The sequence below is a fragment of the Leopardus geoffroyi genome, chromosome C3 (assembly GCF_018350155.1).
Source record: "Leopardus geoffroyi isolate Oge1 chromosome C3, O.geoffroyi_Oge1_pat1.0, whole genome shotgun sequence".
In the NCBI taxonomy this organism is placed as follows: domain Eukaryota; kingdom Metazoa; phylum Chordata; class Mammalia; order Carnivora; family Felidae; genus Leopardus; species Leopardus geoffroyi.
In genome coordinates, this window is record NC_059338.1 from 112,632,529 (window position 1) to 112,652,477 (window position 19,949).

A 19,949-nucleotide genomic window follows, 5' to 3' on the forward strand; every position below is an offset into this window, starting at 1 on the left:
GGGTGAATCACCAAAAACTCGCCACTATTAGCTTATCCAGCCAAAAAGTTACCTTTTCTGACTGCTTAAAAATACACATTTGGTTATTAATTTTCACTTTTAAGTAACCTCTTTTTTAAGCTAAAGCTACATTATAATTGCATCCCAATTAGAAATTCCAACCCCACGCCATTTTTTCCTGTCACAGACCCTTCAGAAGACAAGTTTGTTTCCTCCCATTCTATTCTTACTCTTTGATTTAAAACACCAATTGCCTAATTGCCAGACATATTACAATAAAATACCTATGCTAATGAACAAAAAGAATAACAAACAATATGGCAAGAGAAAAGTTGGATTAGTATTCCAACAAAGAACTGAATTTCCTACAATTATGTGAAGGAAAGAAGGGAAAAAGCAAGTGATATATTACCCTTGAGTTCCATAATTAAAAAAATAGGTTCTGTAAGTAACCTTTCATACTAAAGTAGGCTTTGAAAAAAGCAAATCAATGGGGCGCCTGGGTGGCTCAGTCGACTTCGGCTCAGGTCATGATCTCGCGGTCCGTGAGTTCTAGCCCCGCGTCAGGCTCTGTGCTGACAGCTCAGAGCCTGGAGCCTGTTTCAGATTCTTTATCTCCCTCTCTCTGACCCTCCCCCATTCATGCTCTGTCTCTGTCTCAAAAATAAGTAAACATTAAAAAAAAAAATTGAAAAAAGCAAATCAAGAATGCCACTGTCAAACAGAACTAACAGCCAAGGCAACAAAAACTTTTTCATAACAGTAATAAAATGGTGGAAAAAGAATCTAAAAACCCATAGTTTTCTAACTGTATTTCCCAGAAGCTTACTCTTTCCAAGAAGGGAAAAAATAAGACCGATCCTAACGAATATTACTTCAGGAGGTATTATTTTAACAAAACACAAAACTGATGACTCAATTGTAATCTCAAAGAAATAAAATAGAAGTATGGGCTGATGCCACAAAAGAGTGAAAATGTCTAGAAAAAGACACGTATGTGGGATAAACAAATTAGGAAAAGAGAGACTTTATGGTAACAAAGTCTTCTAACGCCATCTAAAACAAACCAAAAAAATTATCCTGAAATTCCCAAACTCCGATTTTTTTTATTTCTGATTTTTTTTTCAACGTTTTTTATTCATTTTTGGGACAGAGAGAGACAGAGCATGAACGGGGGAGGGGCAGAGAGAGAGGGAGACACAGAATCGGAAACAGGCTCCAGGCTCTGAGCCATCAGCCCAGAGCCTGATGCGGGGCTCGAACTCCCGGACCGCGAGATCGTGACCTGGCTGAAGTCGGACGCCCAACCGACTGCGCCACCCAGGCGCCCCCCCAAACTCCGATTTTAAAAGTAAATTATTTTATAATTAAAATAACCACACAAAATTAACATAACTCTGAGTGCTGGCCAAGAATATACAGTATTTCTAGTCACTTACTACAGACCACAAACCAGAGTATTTGCGGATTTGGCTCATATCATGTCGATGAGATGCCAAAGATAATTTTCCCCCTCCAGTGAACAAGGTCAACTACTAACCTAGCTTAACTGTACACTTGGGGATATGTAAAATCCTTTTCATACGCAAAAAAGTACCAAGGAGGATTTGGTACTTCCCTCCCCCTTTTAAGAAGGGCAATGAAGGTTTATGCAATTGTTGGATTTATCAGAATAAGTGCAGAATGAACCACACACACTATTTACAACTGGAGAAGCTAAGTTAACCTTGAAGATTAGCTGTACTAACATGTACCTGAGGCTTTAAAAGGTCTATATCCAAACTCACTCAAAGTTAAAAAAAAAAAAATTTTAAGTGTAAAATAGTTTAAATAAGGTCTTAAATCAACAAGGAAGTCCTTTGAAGCTGTTTTTCTTCATCCCCAACAACCTGGTGGGGTTCGAATAATCACAGCAACATTGGAAAGTGTGTGGGAGGCCAGGCACTGGCTACGTGTTTGCATATACTATCATCTTCTTCTTTTTTTTTTTAATGTGTATTTATTTTGAGAGAGAGAGAGCATGAGCAGGATAGGGTCAGAGGTGGGAGGGGAGGGAGGGAAGGAGGGGGGAGAGGGGGAGAGAGAGAGAGAGAGGATATCCCAAGAAGACTCTCTGCCACCAGCACAGAGCCTGACACAGAGTTCAATCCCCTGAACCAGGAGGTCATGACCTGAGCAGAAAGCAAGAGTCAGACACTCATCCAACTGAGCCATCCAGGTGCCCCTCTTATTATTCCTTATAATAGGCATGGCCATTTTAAGGTGGGGAAAATGAAGCTAAGAGGTATAGTAAATTCACCCCCAATAAATCTGACTTGAGAGCTTGTGTTCTCAACCATTCTGCTGGTAAGGCTTTATCTTGATCTTTAATATATGGGAAAACAGGCCAATATCACTGTGTTAGCACATGCATACACACATACAATCCTTCACCCTCATCAAGAAGTAGTGAAACAGGGGCACCCGGGTGGCTCAGTTGGTTAAGCATCCAACTTTAGCTCAGGTCATATCTTGGGGTTCATGAGTTCAAGCCAGCACTGGACTCCGTGCTGACAGCTCAGAGCCTAGAACCGGTTTTGGATTCTGTGTCTCCCTCTCTGCCTCTCCCCTGCTTGTGCTCTGTGTCTCTTTCTCTCTCTCTCTCAAATAAACAAACATTAAAAAAAAAAGTGATTGGGAGAACATGAGTATGACACATTTAATTAAAAAAATAAATAAGTGGTGAAACACACACACCCCTACTAACCCTTGGACAGGCAGACAAGAGTGGTTTAGTGACTTTTTTTTTTTTATCCTGATAATAGAAAGCTGTACTAGTGAAATGGCATTTGCTAATAATAAACAGCACCTACGGATCCAACTGGATAAAAATTTTACAAAATTTCTATTCACTCCTCTTTCTTGCTGAATAGTTCAACACGTGCTCAGGAAACACAGAATATAAACTTACAAGGGAGATCATCTATTTAAACATGTAACACCACCCTCAAGTGAGCTCTGTAAATTCTAGAATATTACCCCCTATTTAAGGAGCATGGTTTTTACCTCAGAAGGACTCTGGCTCAAATGCTGACACTTCTAACTCTAAGCCTCAGTTTTCCCAGCTGTAAAAAGGGAGCGACACTCCCCCACTGGTTATGAGGCTGCTGGAGGCGCATACAGTAAGCACTTAACTCACAAGTGCTCACTGCTCTCCTTACAAGGCCAGTCTTCATTAAAAAGTTCTTGCCAAAGGCTAAGTACAATAAACAAAATGGAAGAGGTCTTGATTAACAAAAACAAATTAGTTCATGAACAACAAAGCAAAGAAAAAATAGGTTAAGAAACCAAGAGGAAGTAATTCCATCCACCACTGGGGGGGAAAATAGGGTTCTTTTTTTTTTTTTAATTTTTTTTTTCAACGTTTATTTATTTTTGGGACAGAGAGAGACAGAGCATGAACGGTGGAGGGGCAGAGAGAGAGGGAGACACAGAACCGGAAACAGGCTCCAGGCTCTGAGCCATCAGCCCAGAGCCTGACGCGGGGCTCGAACTCACGGACCGTGAGATCGTGACCTGGCTGAAGTCGGACGCTTAACCGACTGCGCCACCCAGGCACCCCTTGGGTTCTTTTTTTTAAATGGATAAAAGAAGTCATTTATACAAATAGTCCCATAATTGAAAGGTCTTTTCCACAGGAGAAAACTATTAATTTCCAAAAAAATCTAAGATAATTTCTTCCAAAAATAAAAAATAAAAATTGAGGCCTCAATCCCTATTTCACACCCTCACCACCTCACCTGATTAAATAAAAAGCTTACAAAATGCTACCCATCGTTCATCTGCTAAATGAGGTCTTCTTGTCTGCTGAGACTGCATAATTTAAAAAGCAGGTAACAAAACTGCAACTTGAAGAACTCAGAGAGACCCAACAACTAACACCAGAAGTGGTCTCAGAACGAACACAAAGACAAAAGAGGGAAATAAGCACTAAAATAAGGACGAGAACCGCACTCAAGAAATTCCTAAACCCTTTCTTTTATCAGAATGGTCATACTTTTTCATTTACATAGCTCCTAGTGGTTTACAAAGCTTTCATTTGGGAATACCTGAGATCAAAGTAAAGCTTGGAGAAGGTAAGTAACTTTCCCAGGAAAGTAAAGCTATATATTCTCTTACTTGATCCTTTCCAAGGGTTGGCAAGAGCCTCTCCCTCCCTTGCTGGTTTACCTGGTCCAACAGGTATTCATTCCCTCAGGAGCAAATGACTCTCCATCTACTTGGCAAAACCATCAAGGATGTGTAATGACCATCTTTAGGTTTCCAAATTCAGTGTCATTTCCATATTAGAAAGGGAAATATTTAGTGAACTGAAAGAACTCTTTGGTCCAGACATTGTAGAAATCCTATGCATAGATAAGGACAAGTAGATAGTCATATTTGGTATGATTGTTTGTGTTTTTTAGTTTATTTTATTTGAGAGAGAGAGCATGAGCAGTGCAAGGGCAAAGAGAAAGAGAGAGAGAAACCCAAGCAGGCTCTGTGCTATTAGCATAGAGCCTGATGTGGGGCTCAACTCACAAACCATGAGATCATGACCTGAATCAAAATCAAGAGTTGATGCTTAACTGACGGAGCTACCCAGAAGCCCCATTATGACTTTTTGAGCTGGGGACTTTGGTGGTCTAGTCAAGGAAATAATGATTCCTCTGAATAGGAGTCATAAAATAACTCGTCACAGCTGCAATGTGAAATAAAAACCACTGTTAGGAAAGCTTAAGATTTCTTACCCATTAAGTGGGGGGAAAATATGCAGATAAAACATTAATAAGAACATTTAAGATTAAAATCAGTTTTCTGATTGGTAATAAAACTATAAATCTAAGACTTTTCCAATGTAAGGAAGTAGGATATAATTAAGCTATTTAAGAAACAGAAAATAGTGGGGTGCCTGGGTGACTCAGTTGGTTGAGCTGACTCTTGGTTTAGGCTCAGGTCATGATCTCACGACTTATGGGATCGAGCCCAGCATCAGGCTCTGTGCTGACAGTGTGGAGCCTACTTAGGATTCTCTCTCTCCCTCTTTCTCTGCTTCTCCCCTGCTCATGCACTTGAACATACTCTCTCTCAAAATAAATAAACTTAAAAAAAAGAAAAAAGAAAATACCTTAGTTTTTCCAATGAATGCATTACTAAAGGGCCATGAGATCATACTCCAAGTGTGATATGTCTGAAATGGAGTCCAAGTTTGCTTTATTCACAATTTCTTTGTTTACTATACTCAAATATTTCTGATTTCATCTTCATGGCACTTGAAAAAGAACCACCAACAACAGTTTTAGAGCTAGGATTAATATGAATGACAAGAAAACAACAATAATTGTCATAGCATCCTATATCTATTCACTTAAATGTCAGATAATTCAGGGGTGCCTGAGTGGCTCAGTTGGTTGAGCATCCAACTTTGGCCCAGGTCATGATCTTCAGGTTGGTGGGTTCGAGCCCCACATAGGGCTCTGTGCTAACAGCTCAGAGCCTAGAGCCTGGTTTGGATTCTGTGTTTCCCTCTCTCTCTCTGTCCCTCCCCTGCTCATGCTCTCTCTCTCAAAGATAAAAACAAAAAAAAAATTTAATGTCAGATAATTCAATTTTATTTTAAAAAGTACTATATACCAGTGTAGAGAGCAAGTAAAAAGTCCAGATCACCACAATGAAAATGCTTACTAATAGCCCCAAATTTTATACACGTGAAGGTCACAAGAAGCAAGGAGAAAAAAAAAAAAAAAAAAAAAAAAGGATGAAATTTAATAAATTTTCCCTGAACTGTCAACACACTGAGAAAAACCAAAAAACCCAAATACAAGCATCTCTTGCTTGTAGCTGTGGAAATTTTTACTACCATGTGACCTATAATCACTAGGGGAAGATTTTCTTTGCTAAAAGAGGATACTGAATTGTCAAGGATAAACAATTCTTAATATACTGCCTTTTCTACTCAAATTGTCTTTTTCTAAATTAAGATAACTTTATTAGACTTTCCCTCCATCTATTGATTTTTTGGATCTCTTTTTGTCTACCTTAGACTTCCCAAACTCCAAAACTGTGAGCAAATAAAATTTCTGTTGTTTAAGCCACATAGTCTATATAGTATTTGTCATGGTAGCCCTAGCAGGCTAATACAGCATTCAAACCAACAAAACAATCAGTAAGAATTTTTCTGGTGTCCAAACCTTTTAATTCTTACAAAAGTTCCCTCAAAATGAGCTTACTACATCCATCTCCCAGCACTACTAGGGATGCTAAAGCAAATTTCCAGCTAACTACTTCCAGAAAGAAGGTAGACATAATGGGTTTGACCTGCTTACAAGGGGTTAAGAAAAACATGCAAACATTTTCCAATCAGGAAAGGAAATTCTGAAATAAAACAAGAATCAGGCTTTGGCTCCTAAAAAATGAGAAAGTTTAAGAATAAACATCTATGACCCACAGGTTCCTGAAAGAACTTAAATGCAATTTTAAGTTGGTTCTCATAGTGGCTTTGGGTGAGTTACCCAACCCTTCTATTACTCAATTTCACATCTGATGTTAGCACATGACTGCTTATTAGTTAGCACTTTTAAAACTTACTGGATGAAAGATGACGAGTCAGTCATTCATGACTACAAGATTTGTGATTATAAAATTTACTTTTAGGATACATATTGCATCAAATATGCTATTTTGGTAATGAAAGGATTTTGGGGTAAAGTCCCCACCTCATTGTACCATCTCAAAAGAGGACTCATTATAATCACCATATGTATTTGAGAAACCCAAGGAGGGTTAAAAGAAATACCAATGAAACGTTTGTAAAGAGCATATATTCTGCTATTTAAAAAAATGCATATCCATTTGAAAGGTGTCAAAATAAGCCCTAAAACAAAGATAATCAAGAATAAGTGGCCTTGGAATCAGTTATCAAAGAAGGTAGTCTTCACATTCTTCATCAACCAAAAAACCAAAAACAATCCCATAATGTGAAATTGAAATCTATTTTAGATATGTTCAACTCACAAAAATCCAACTCTAAATCCATCACACTAAATCAGTATTTAAATTAATTGAATCATAACTTTGAGGGGCGCCTGGGTGACTCAACTGGTTGAGCATCGGGGTCTTGATTTCAGCTCAGGTCATGATCCCAGGGTCATGGGATTGAGCCCTGTATCATGCTCCGTGATGAGCAGGGAGCCTGCTTAAGATTCTTATTCTCTCTTTCCCTCTGCCCCTCTCCCCTGCTCGTGCAGGCGCGCTCTCTAAAATAAAAAAAATAAAAATAAAAGCTACTTTGAAAGATGCCTATAACTGTACTATTAGTCCTTCCTAGCACAGTAGACAAATTTTGGACAGGTCAATTTCATTCACACACTAACAAAAGGATTTTAAAGTTCCCTGAATTGCCATTTTATCTGGAGCTACCTTTTCAAAGGATTCTTGGGTAATCACATAAAGGATACACTCTGTCATTGCTGCAACATCCAGTTTATCAATATCAGGTGAACCAGGGCAACACTTCTTGAATTCTTTTCGAAGATCAAAAAAGGAATAGAAGCATTCAGGCAATAATACATTCTGAGGAAGGACAAGGTAGACACTGTTAACTCAATGAATTTAATGTTTCTCTAATAATTCGGAACCTAAGAATTGCATGGAGTATATTTTACCAAAATTAATTTTTAAAATTAAATATAAGAGTGACTATTTTCTAGTACTGTATTATATCCTATATACAAGTGTCATGGAAAAAAATTATCTTATTTTAAGGCAATAGATTACATGTGTTCCATTACACATTCCATTCAAAACACTTCTGAAGCTATATTTGGGCTGTCATACATTTTCTAATTGATAAAATTACACTCTTTTCAGCCATAATCATTTCATACAGTCTATATTTTCAGGCAGCAACATTAGCCCTCTCAGTTCTCATAAAGATGCTTATATTTACAGTGTCTACCCAGATATAGGATTCAGTTACAAAACATAGTTAAATACTAGGCTCATATAATACTCATATTTTTATACTAAAATCAGAGCAAGATAGTAAATTCCTGATTACCTAAAAAGGATGATTTTGTGCCAAATTATAGTCCCACATTAGTTTTGTGACCAATATTCTAGCTATACCTGAGAACTCAAATTAGACTCAAAAAAAAAAAAAAATATCACAAATCTCAAGGGTAAAGAAGAAATAGTTACCTACTGTTCTTAGCTACTAGTACTACTCTCGTACTTATTAAGCAAGTTCAACTGTCTGGGCAGATATTGTACTAATGCATTTTTGTTTCCCTTAGTAGAAAAAAACCCCATCAAATAACTGTCAAAGATGAATTTTTTAAAACTGAATTTAGATTTTTCTTACAATTTCAAAATAGTTTCTGTTGATTTACTGGGAATTTCTACCTACTTATACATTAGAAAGTCAAGGAAATAAAGACTTAATGTTTGCACCCATAACATTTATACAATGTCTCTTTCTATTCAGATTTCCTCATTGGATCTATCAGATGTACACCTGCTCATGCTATAATTAAAATAGATGTCTGGCAGGGGCACCTGGCTGATTCAGTTGGTAGAGCCTACAACTCGATCTCGAGATTGTGAGTTCAAGCCCCATGTTGGGTGTAGAGATTCACAAAAAAATAAATAAAATCTTTAAAAAAATGAAATAGATATCATTGTACCATGGTCAGAGTTTTCAAAACAGTTACTTAAAAAAATGGTGAAATCTTCAGGATTATCTACAAAAATGTTCATTTAAAACCTGTTGATAACTCACATTTTACAATAAAAGATTTTAAATAGCTGTATCCACTTAAAAATACTTAACATTTAATTCCTACAAAAGATATTGTTATACTAATTATAAAATAGGCTAAAAAGTGTGTGTAGTATGAATGCTCCTTGTAAAAATGAGGCTTTTCTACAAAAACCTGGAAGAATATTTTCAAATATGTTTATATTAGAGAAAAATAATATTGTTTTCTGAATGGCAGGATTATTATGTTTTACCATTTTCTCTCCCCCTTCCCCCCTGCCATGAATAGAATTCCTTTATGATACTAAATTAGTTTCTGGTTTTAGGATACTAAGTTGGTTCAGGTTTCTTTATGAAAATCCTAATAGAAGTGATTCAGGAAAATGTCTCAATTGTTCTCTGGAGGTTTCCCCACATTTTAAAGCAGCCCATCTAAAATAACAAAAACAGCTGTTTTCCTCAAGCCAAATAGGGAAAGTATTAAGTTTTATCCCTCTCCAAAAGAATTTGAAAGGGGAAAAAAAAATCCTCATATATCTATTTCTGGATCAAGGGGATAGCAACTGGTCTAACATTTAATTAACAAAAAACACTCCTCGTGCCCACCCCTTTAGCCAAGTTATTACAAAAGTTGCTATAAGAGGAGTGATTTTCTCAACCTTTAAGATCTAGGAACTTGAGTTTCTCCCTTGAATTTTTGAAATTGTCATCATATATTTAACTCCTTTCTTTCCATTTCACTAGTGAGGTAAAAAGAAAAATCTGTACTGACTAGTCACTATACTTGGGACATCAATTGTCAGTCTGAATCTTTCTTTGAAGACTTGCTTCATCCAGTTTCCTGAAAATACTTCATCTTTTCAAGTTCAGTATTTGCCTACCACAATAAAAAGTTACAGCTCAAACTAATTAAGTTGATAAGATCAACTATATTAGCAATGATTGGCTACATTGGGGCTGCCCTCTGCCGTCTCCATTTCCCCACAGCCCCTCAGTATTCTTCCCAGAGAGGAGTCACATTTTACAGTAAGATTATGTTTTTTTCACTCCATACTCTTCTATGTCAGAAAGACCAGCAAAGGTAAAAGATGAAGGCTGACCCTACTGTTTTGATACAGTATTTAATCAGTTTTGAATATTTACTTTAAGTCAAAGTGCAGTATGCTATAATTAATGTTTCACTAGTTATATGACTAGGTCTTTACACAGTACAAAGCTCTTTAATGAAATTAGTTACGATTAACAAGGTTTAATTAAACTATTTTTCTTTGCTCCTTCCTTTCTAGGATAAAGCATTTTCCACAGAAGGGAATATTACAATGTCTTAAAATTTAAAACTAAATGTTCTCTCCTGCCTACTTGCTGTTACTTTAAATGTCAAAATTCAGCTAATATGCTTAGAAAAGGGGGAATGGCAACCATCTCAAAAACTTAACATAAAACAAAAAGAGAAACTTTTGTTAAGTCACCAGAGGGTATCTATAAAATTACTGCAATCTCAAAGATCTCTATTAAAGGGTCATGATTTTTTTGTGGTAAAATATACATAACACAATATTCACCATTTTCACATTCAATAATATACACAACACAATATTTACGGTTCAGTGGCATTAACTAAATTTCACACTGTTGTGAAACCATTACCACTATTCCTTTGTTATCTTCTCAAACTGAAATTCTGCCAGGAAACAATAACTCCCAACACACATCTTTTTAAAATGAAGAAACTTGGATAAACCATGGGGGGGGGGCCTCCAGTCACCCCCAAAGGAAGGTCCAATCATTCTCCGAGAAGCCAGCACTCTTACCTTCTTGGAAGCCTCAGGATGCAAGATTTGCCTGACATGAAGCTGCCCGTCAGTACACAGACAGAAGGAAGTTCCAACCCCAATATTCAGTTCATTGCTTACTGACTGGTTAAACTGTAAACAAGACACAGGGATGCAACTTAAGCAGGATTTACAAACTCCGGCAAAGTGGCCCCACGTGTTGGTAACCAACGAAAACCACGCTGCCATAAAAGAGGACACCAGTGCTGGGGCAACATTAGAAAGAAAGGCTCCGTTCCCACAAGCTATCTAGAATCCTTTGGATTGACAAGCTTTCCAACCAACCCACAGTTCACCCGCAGGAGAATTTAGTATAGACATTCTCCCTTCAGTGCCCCCGTCTACTTTTGCGCTAAATCCACATTCAAGACTTTTAAGTCGGGTCTCGTTTCATCAGCAGGTTGCCTTCAGATTACATCATTCCCCGGTGTTATTTTATGCTCGGATGTTTCAAGATTAAGAAAGATGCCAGTTTCTGATAAGCAAAGGCCGTTAATGGGTATACAGACCTCTGGGAAGTCTGGCAACACTTTCCCTGGAACACAATCCCAAATGATAACTTTCCCCTATTAATTCGCACCTCGTGTCCTGGCGCACAGGCCAAGAGAGCACCGGACACGCACCTGTGCACAGGTGTTTAGCGCCCCGCCCTATCCCTGATCCAGTACCCGTCAGAACCAGGAAGCAGCAGGTTTTTAGGTCACCTCAATTCTGTTAAGGGGGTTCCACCAGTTTCACAGTGACCCAACGATCAGCCCTACGTCTTCGGGTCTGCAAGCTCTCCCCAGCTAGGATCAAAGCCACTGAAGAATAAGAGAACCCAAACCGAGCCTTTAGGAGTTCAGAAGCTTGAAGCCAAGCAGGCACCCTCAGCTTCCCACCGAACTGGGGCCGCCTCTGGCACGCCTCGCGGGGCCCACCCGCTCATCTACACTACAGCGCCCTCTGTCCTAGCGTTGAGCCACACACCCAAAGCCCCGCAGAGGACGGGCGCGTCGGGCGTCTGGGCCTCGGGATGGGGGCGCTAGGATTCAACCTCTGCTCCTCATTCAATTGGTAAAACCCGACTGCTCCTGAAGCCCCAGGAAAGACTCGAAAACTAGCGAGTTTGGGCCCACGACGCTAGGGGCTGGGAGGCTTGGAGGAGCAGCGACCTCCTCCCAAGAGGTCCACCTCGGCCTCCAAGGCCGGGTTTCCACCCACGCGGTTGGGCGTCTTGCCACTCTGCCCCGGGGATGTGCGTGGACCGGCCGGCGAGGGCGTGGGACCCGGTGTGGCTGGGCTGCCTTGCGGGGGACGCCGGAGTGGCCTGGATAAAGATGGACCGCGCGGCCCAAGGCTGTCACCTGTCGAAGGGCTTGATCCAGCTGCGGCGCGGAGGACAGGCTTTCCGCGTCGATCTTCGTTTCTTCTTTACAATCCTCCGTCAGCTCCAACTGATCCGGTCTAACTAGCACTTCATGCAACTGTCCCACCTCCAGGGCGGAAAGAAACTGGGGTCAGTTTCCCCCTTCCTCAATTTGGAAGCCTCCATATTCACCCTCCTTCCTCGCTCCCCTGCTGGGGCGGCCAGCGCTGCTGCAGGGGTCTGGCCACAGAATCAAAGCTCACTCGTCGCGAGCGGCTCCGGTGGCAGAGAGGTCGGCACGGCCCTGCCTCCGGCCCCACCCCCACCCGGATCAGGTCGGAAAGGCCCAGAAGTGGGAACCCGAGCCCCAAGGATCTCACCCCGGCTCCGCGGGGCGTCCCCCGACGGGCAGAGAACCTGGCTCGGCTGCGCCCGGCCGCTCCACCTGAGCCAGATTTCAGATTACTGAAACGGTTCCCAGGCCGTTGGCCAACAAGTTTGGTTTTACTCTGGATTCTGTAGGCCTCGGGTCCAGCCTCATAAGTGGCTAAACGAGAGCACTTGTTTACCGACTCTCCAAACTTCTACAATAAACTTCTTGCCCCACTCCTATCAATTGGACAGAAATCTGGAGGAATACCTTCTTGTTGGCCAGATCCACGACTTTCCATAACAGCAGGATCAGCTCCTTCTCATCCGAGCCCAGCTTGGCCCCGGTGGCCCCAGCAGTGATCCCAAAAAGCACCACCAAGTAATCCGGAGACGCCGTCATGACGATAGGTGGGGAGGGGGAGAGGGGGGTCGGGAGGCGGTGAGGCGGGGTGGAAGTGAGAACGAGAAAACCCGTGCTAAAACCTCTTCCAAGAGAAAAAGAAGAAAGAGCGCCCGCCCCCCCCCCCTCCTCGCCGCCGCCGGTGCAAAAGGCGGTAACCAACCACCCTAGCCCACACCTGGTCGGTGCTCCACACCCTGGGCAGGAAGGGGGTGGGAAGGAGGGCGCAGGAGGCCTGCCCTTTTTGTATTCAATTGCCCGTGCGTCTATGCAAAAAGCCAGGAGCTGGGCTGCACCCCGGGTGGAGCGCGCAATGGCTGAAAGCTTTTCTGTTTTGGGATGTGGCTCTACCTGCCCGCCCCTTCCCCCTCCCCCACGTGGTGCAGGTAAGAGACACCTGGCGGCGCCGGCCCATTGGCTCCTTCAAACCACGACGTGGCAGCGGTGGGGGTGGAGGCCGCCTGGGGAAAGGGGAGGAGGGGGCGGGAGACAATGGCTGGATGAATGGAGACGGGAGGGCGAGAAGGAAGGAGGGGGAGACGTGAGGGGCGGGGAAGAGGCGGTTGGCACCCGAAGGGTAGCCGAGGCCAGACGGGAGAAGGGTGAGGGGTGAAGGGCGCGGAGGGGAGGGCCGGAGTCGCTTGTGGGGGTCACCCCTTTGGAGGTAATCGAGAGGGATGAGGGGCATGGAAAAATGTCGACTGTGGGGAAACTAAGCCGGGGGTTCTAAAGGGTCAAGGGAAAAGGCCTGGCGCAGGGAGGAGAAAAGAGGCCAGAGGTGAAGCCTGGGGTGCGGAGCTGCTCAGGGCGCGGCGCCCCAAGAGGGCGAACCGCGGAGGGAGGCACCGGCCAACCATAGCCGGGAAGCGGCAGGGGCAATTGCCAAGCACAGGGAAAGCCGCTCCTGAGCCCAACACACCTTTAAGTGCAAACAGTAGGTGAAACCTTGTGGCCCTCCCTCTCTCCCGGCCAGAACCCAGGCCTGAGCTCCTCCAAACCCCGGGACGCTACCCACCTTCTGGAGACACAGCCAGACGCCCGGGGCAGCACGCCCAGCCACCAAGTTTCGCCCTCGCGCTACGGGGCAGGGAGTCCCCGCGAGGAAATTTAGGCACAATGGACCCCACTTCCTTGTCTCTCTTCTACTTCTTAATTGCCACGTCTTGTTTGGTTCTGGCTGCTAGCTTGAGACTAGAACCTTCTCCATGGCTGGGCCCACAAACTTTGTTTTGCTCTGGGCCCTAAATAAAACATACACACTAATGTTTTCCTAAATCAGGCCAAAGCAAATTTTCCCTCAGTTCCCAGTTCTGACCCCTACGTCCCTCCTCCTACCTTTGCCTTTGTACTTATGTGTCGATTTGACCAACTTTGCGAGCAGTTTCCCTTCTCTAGCTAAGCTAGGTCTGCACAGAGGCTTATGCGCCCACTATCGCCACCCAGCCACCAAGTCAGAAGGCAATGTGGTTGGGACCTGTTGACGTGGGAGAGGAAGGAGCCAGAGGTGACGTTTCCTGGAGTTTTATGTTTCCAACTTCTCTATTATTGGAGAACCGAAATCGGTCCGAAGTATTACTTAGTTGGGCCCAAGGTGTCCAGCCCTTTGTGTTCATGGTGTGAAATCAGGCAAGCATATATATAGTCACTGCCGGAACCCGCTCCGGGTACAGATCTGAGAACCTGTCGGGATGCGTGTCCGGGAAGGCGGGAGAGTGCGCTTTCCCCGTCGCGAGGCAGCGCGGACACAGTGGGGAGCGGCTGAGCGTTCCGGGGGCAGAGAGGAGGGAGTCTGAGGAGCCCAGGGCCGCGCCGCTGCGTTTCCCGGCAGGACTGTGCGGGCGGAGGCGCTGCCGCCCGCGGCGCAGGTAGCAGCTCGCGTCCCCAGAGAGCGGGCGGAGGCTGGGGCTAGGTAGCGCTTCACCGGCCACGAGAGTACTCGGGGCCATCCTCGTCCGCAGCTCGAGCTCCAGCGGCGAGTGCTTTCAGTTCCTGGACCGCAGAGTGCGTGGTGGGGAAGGCGCCCCCCGCGGTTCTCGGCGGGCTCGCCCCTCACCCCCGGTCCCCGAGCCGCGCTCCCCGGCCCGCAGGCGCTGCGGGGGCAGGGACTGGGCGCGGAACAAGACAGGGAGGGACCTGGAAAAACCACCCAGATTGCATTGCAGTGGGCGAGGCCGCCGGAGGAGCCGGTTCCCCCGAGCCGCCTCCCCGCGGGGCGTTCTCGATGCGCGGTTCCCAGGTGCTCGGCTCTGCCTGGGCCGGGAGGTGCCGCCTGGAGGGGACGCGAGGCTGGATGCGTGGCCCCTGCGGGGCGGACCCGAGCGCGAGCCGCGACCGCCCGGAGGCCCAAGGCGGGACGGCGGACTGTGGCTGAGAGAGTGGTTAGAACGGCTCTAAAGTCCTGCTCCGCCTGTCCTCTGTGGCCTCTGGTCTTTGGATTAATCATTTGTATAGCGCGTTTGGATAAACTGGGAACTTTACTATCCGCGCGTTTGTCGGGGATTCCGCGGCGTTATCCATATTCGATTTGAATCCCCGAGCTGCCCCTTTTCAGAGCTTGGCTTCTTCCTGTTTAAGGAAGTCGGGTGCCTGGGCTCTGATTTTTTTAATTTAAATTTGGACAATTAGGTTACAAGGGCAGGGATTTTGTTTTGTTTTGTTCTCTAATGTATTCCCAGGGTTGGAACAGAGCTGGACACCTACGAGGCACTCAACAAATATTTGTTGAAAGATTTTAATGAGTGACACCCACCCATCTTTGCAGCTCTTGTTTCCTAGCGAGGGCATAGTTCATCACTGCGAAGGTGAAATTCTGAAAATGGTAGTCTACCGGGAATTTAAGTCTCAAGTGTTTAAAAAGAGTAGGTGCTAATTCTCCACCAAACCTAATTTTGTTAAAGACATTAAACTCTCATAAAATACAGGAATGCCGAGGAAACAAAATCTACGTAATACATTGCAGCTCTGAATACAAATATGTTTTATTGTCTATCCCCACCATCTAGAATAATTCTGGTTTAGTAACAATAAGCAGTAGGAAATGGCTGGAAGGAGCCTTGAATGGCTCATTTACCTGTGATCTTCACTCAAGACCACACCTAAAACTCCCAAAACAAATGAGAATCTGTTTCTTTTGTTTTTGTTTTTTAAAGCAGCAGAGACCCAATTGCAAGACAGGCTACATAACTTGCCAGTATTAAGGGAAGAACAAAGACTGAAGAACTCAGTCTTTAAATTTCAGGTTAAAGAAATTTATGAGACATGACAACTATATGCAACATGGACCCTGGACCTGAAAACTTTTTTTTTCTTAATTTAATAGACATTATTAAGACAATCGGAAAAATTTGAATAAGGGCTATAGATTAAAAAATAGTATTGTATCTGTTAAATTCCTGATTTTTATACTACTGTGGCTTGGCAGGAGAATGTGCTTTGTGTTAGGAAATACCCAGTATTTAGGGATAAAGGGGGATTCATATAAATAATTTTACTCTCAAATGATTGTAAATATACATACAGAAGAGAGAAAATGATAAAGCAAATGTGGCAAAATGATACATTGGTGAATCTGGGTGAAGGAATTTTTTATACTATCCTTTAACTTTTAAAACTTTTTTTAAAAATTTCGGAGGACTTTTTGCTGCAACTACCATTTGGTGTTTAATAAGGCTCTGATGACTTTCTATGCTAACCTAATCCTTCCTCCTGTAGAATGAATCCATTTTCTTTGTCTTTTCCTTAGTGAAAGAAGGAAATAAAGGTCATCACATTTTTTGTATAACAATCCTCTTATATACTTTAAGGTTGTTCTTTAAAAAATTTTTTTTTAATGTTTATTTATTTTTGAGACACAGAGAAAGCAGGGGAGGGGCAGAGAGAGAGAGACAGAATCTGAAGCAGGCTCCATGCTCTAACCTGTCAGCACAGAGCCCGACGCAGGGCTCCAGCCCACGAACCCAACTGTTGAGATTATGACCTGAGCTGAAGTTGAAGTTGGACATTTAACCTACTGAGCCACCCAGGCGCCCCAAGTTTGTTCTTAAATAATTTTCCTAGACTGAATTACTCCAAGCTCTTTAAAGCTTTCATTGTGAATCTTACTTTTCTTCTTTTAATGATCTTCATTATACTCCTTGGACCCTTTTCCTTTTATCACTTTTAGAGAGCCGCTCTTGAACTAGACAAAATTCAAACGTGTCTACCATGGCCTGACCTTTGACACAGTGGTATCTATATGTCATATTCTTATAACTTGTCATACAATTCCCTTTTTAAGACTACAGTAGCATTACATTTGCTGGCCCCAGTTTTGTTTGAGATCTCTAGATCTTTCTTGGAGTTCTCAGTTGCACATACCTAGTTGTTCTCTTGCATGTGTTAGAAAAGAGCCTTCAAAAGTGAATCAAAGTATGGACCTTTGAGCTAACAAATAGGTACCACAGCAAAGCTCACCCATCTGAGTTGAAAAATTTATGTACAAGAACTTATCATTGAGATTAAATGGTGGCAAGGGCACCTGTGTGGCTGTCTGTTAAGCATCTGACTCTTGATCTCTGCTCAGATCTTGATCTCAGGGTTGTGAGTTTGAGCCCCACATTGGGTTCTATGCTGGGTGTGGAGAACTTTGAAAAAAAAAAAAAAAAAAAAAGAAATGAAAGGTTGGCAGACGTGTCCAAAAAATATTGTGGGGGTTCGATCCCTTTATAAATCTTGTGACAGATGAAATGTGTGGAGATGTCAACCAGTGGGCAACAGAACAATATTGGAATGGTGATGATATGAAGAAATAGTTTCATGTTAGAGCTTTGGAACAAGTATAAACAATGGGTGTGTTCACTGGAAGAAATCAGTTGATTTCTGCTTCTACATGTCCCCTCTCCATAGCACCTGTTTTCCTACGATATAAAAATCAGGTCATGTGCATTTTCATATTGAACCTTTTTGTAAAATAAACTTTTGTAATGGTAAAAAAAAAAAGTGAAACAAATGTTCTTGAATTAGATAATGGTGATGGTTGCACAAACATGTGAATATACTAAAAACCACTGGATTGTACACTTGAAAATGAATATTATGGCATATGAATTATATGTGTTTTTAAAATTTATTTTAATTTTTAGAGAGAGAGAGAGGGAGAGAGAATCTCAAGCAGGCTCCATGCTCAGTGTGGAGCCAGAAATAGTGCTCGATCTCACTGAACCTGAGATCTCCACCCTGAGATCATGACCTGAGCCAAAACCAAGAGTCAGACATTTAACTGACTATGCCACCAAGATGCCCCTATATCTCAGTTTTTTTAAAAGCAAATCAAAGTAAAAGCCTGTGTTCTGAGGCTACCACAAGCCATTGATACTTCCTAGTTATTTGTTTTAGAGACAGTGGTAAAAGATCACATTTTATATTCCATGGACAAATCCAACCTCTCTGAAATAGAGCGGTAAGAGGAAGTAATGGTCAAGATAATTAGATACATTATAATTTTCTGTGAATTACTCTGTGCATCACATATTTAAACAAATTACTGGTCTGAACCTTTATTATAGCAACTATTATAGATGGTCTGTATGGAAAAAGTATGGGTTTATTAATTGGCCCCGCCATTTGCTACCTCCTGCCCTTGAATGTGTTCCTTAGCTTCACAAGGATACAGTTTTTCGCCTGTAAAAATTGGGATGATGACAATGTACACTTCATAGTTTAGAGGAAATGTATAAAGAAGTGTCTTCCTTAGGGGTGCCTGAGTGGCTCAGTTGGTTAAGCATCCCACTTCGGCTCAGGTCATGATCTTGAGGCTGATGGGTTTGAGCCCGCATTGGGCTCTGTGGCTGACAGCTCAGAGCCTGCTTCAGATTCTGTGTCTCCCTCTCTCTCTCTGCCCCTCCCCTGCTCTGTCTCTGTCTTTGTCTCTGTCTCTCTCAAAAATAAACATAAAAAAAAATAATAATAAAATTTAAAAAGAAGTGTCTTCCTTAAAGAAGACAAACATGAGTACCAGGAAGTTTACTACTCAAGAGCAATATCCAGGTGGGGAGGGGGTGTCTTCAGACAACCACAAAGGCCTTAACCTTCTGACCCTAGCCTTGAAGGCAGGCTGAAACATTTAAACAAGACTTTACTGACTCCCATGCCATAGGGAAATACACAGAAAAATTATATGCAGGGAAATACTCCATGAATCTAGACAAGATGAACCTTCTCCTTGGGAAATACAGATTTAACTTGGCATACAAGGGAATTATGCCACCTAGAGAATTCCTCCCTACTCCTGGCCTCATGCCCTTTGCCCAGAAGCACATCCCTGTCCCTCCCAAAATCCTGTTAGAGAGGGAAGCATAGCAGCAAACCTTATCTTTTAAGTCAAGGTGGGTTGACAGGAGTGGTTGTTTAAATATTTTAAGTTCAACCCAACGTGGGGCTTGAACTTAAAACCCTGAGATCAAGAGTGGCACACTCCATCGACTGAGCCAGCCAGGCACCCCTCCACATGGTCGTTTTTTGTCTCATTGAATCTCCTATTGGAAAAAGTCATATACCAGGGTTTTGAAGCCACTGCCTCCATCCCTTCTGAAAATTATCAACGAATTGATTTTCCAGGGCACTTGGCTACCTCAGTCAGTGAAGCCAGCAACTCTTTCTCTGGGTCATGAGTTTAGTACATTGAGTGTACTAAAAAACTTTTCCCTAAAACTCATGTGTTTTTAAAATTAATATATATTTAAAGTAATTCAAATATGTCACCTTAGGGGCACCTGGGTGACTTAGTCGGTCAAGTGTCCGACTTTGGCTCAGGTCACAATCTCACAGTTCGTGAGTTCGAGCCCCGCATCAGGCTCTGTGCTGACAGCTCAGAGCCTGGAGCCTGCTTCAGATTCTGTGTCTCCCTCTCTCTCTGCCCTTCCCCTGCTCACGCTCTGTCTCTTTCTCAAAAACAAACATTAAAAAAACCAAATATGTCATTTTATAAGTCTAATCCTTCTACATGTTTATAACAAAAAAACTGCAGTTACCTGTCTCTCCCTGAATTCTGATTCCTGCTTCCCAGAGGCAGCCACTACCGACTTCCAGCTGTTTTCTGTTCTTGTGACCTCCTCATTTACAAATAACATGCACGTACTAATACTAAAATAAATAAATAAATAAATAAATAAATAAATAAATAAATAAATTTAGTCTAAAATCCTACTTCAATCTTTTTTTAAGTGTATCTCACAGGTACATTTG

At 42.6% G+C, this 19,949-nt stretch overlaps 1 protein-coding gene across 5 annotated transcripts in view; it reads right to left on the reverse strand.

Moving 5' to 3' along the window:
* ESRP1 (epithelial splicing regulatory protein 1) overlaps positions 1–13,132 on the reverse strand; it is a 65,420-nt gene extending 52,288 nt beyond the window's left edge. The window contains exons 1-4 of one of the 5 annotated variants that reach the window (XM_045454195.1): positions 12,597–13,132; positions 11,955–12,083; positions 10,588–10,701; positions 7,476–7,590 (exon numbers count right to left, since the gene is read on the reverse strand). In XM_045454195.1, the coding sequence (XP_045310151.1) occupies positions 7,476–7,590; positions 10,588–10,701; positions 11,955–12,083; positions 12,597–12,728 (490 nt within the window). In that variant the 5' untranslated portion in view covers positions 12,729–13,132. The remainder of the gene's footprint in view (positions 1–7,475; positions 7,591–10,587; positions 10,702–11,954; positions 12,084–12,596) is intronic. The other 4 variants (XM_045454196.1, XM_045454197.1, XM_045454194.1 and 1 more) reach the window with 4 other exon arrangements.
* Positions 13,133–19,949: the final 6,817 nt, after the last annotated feature.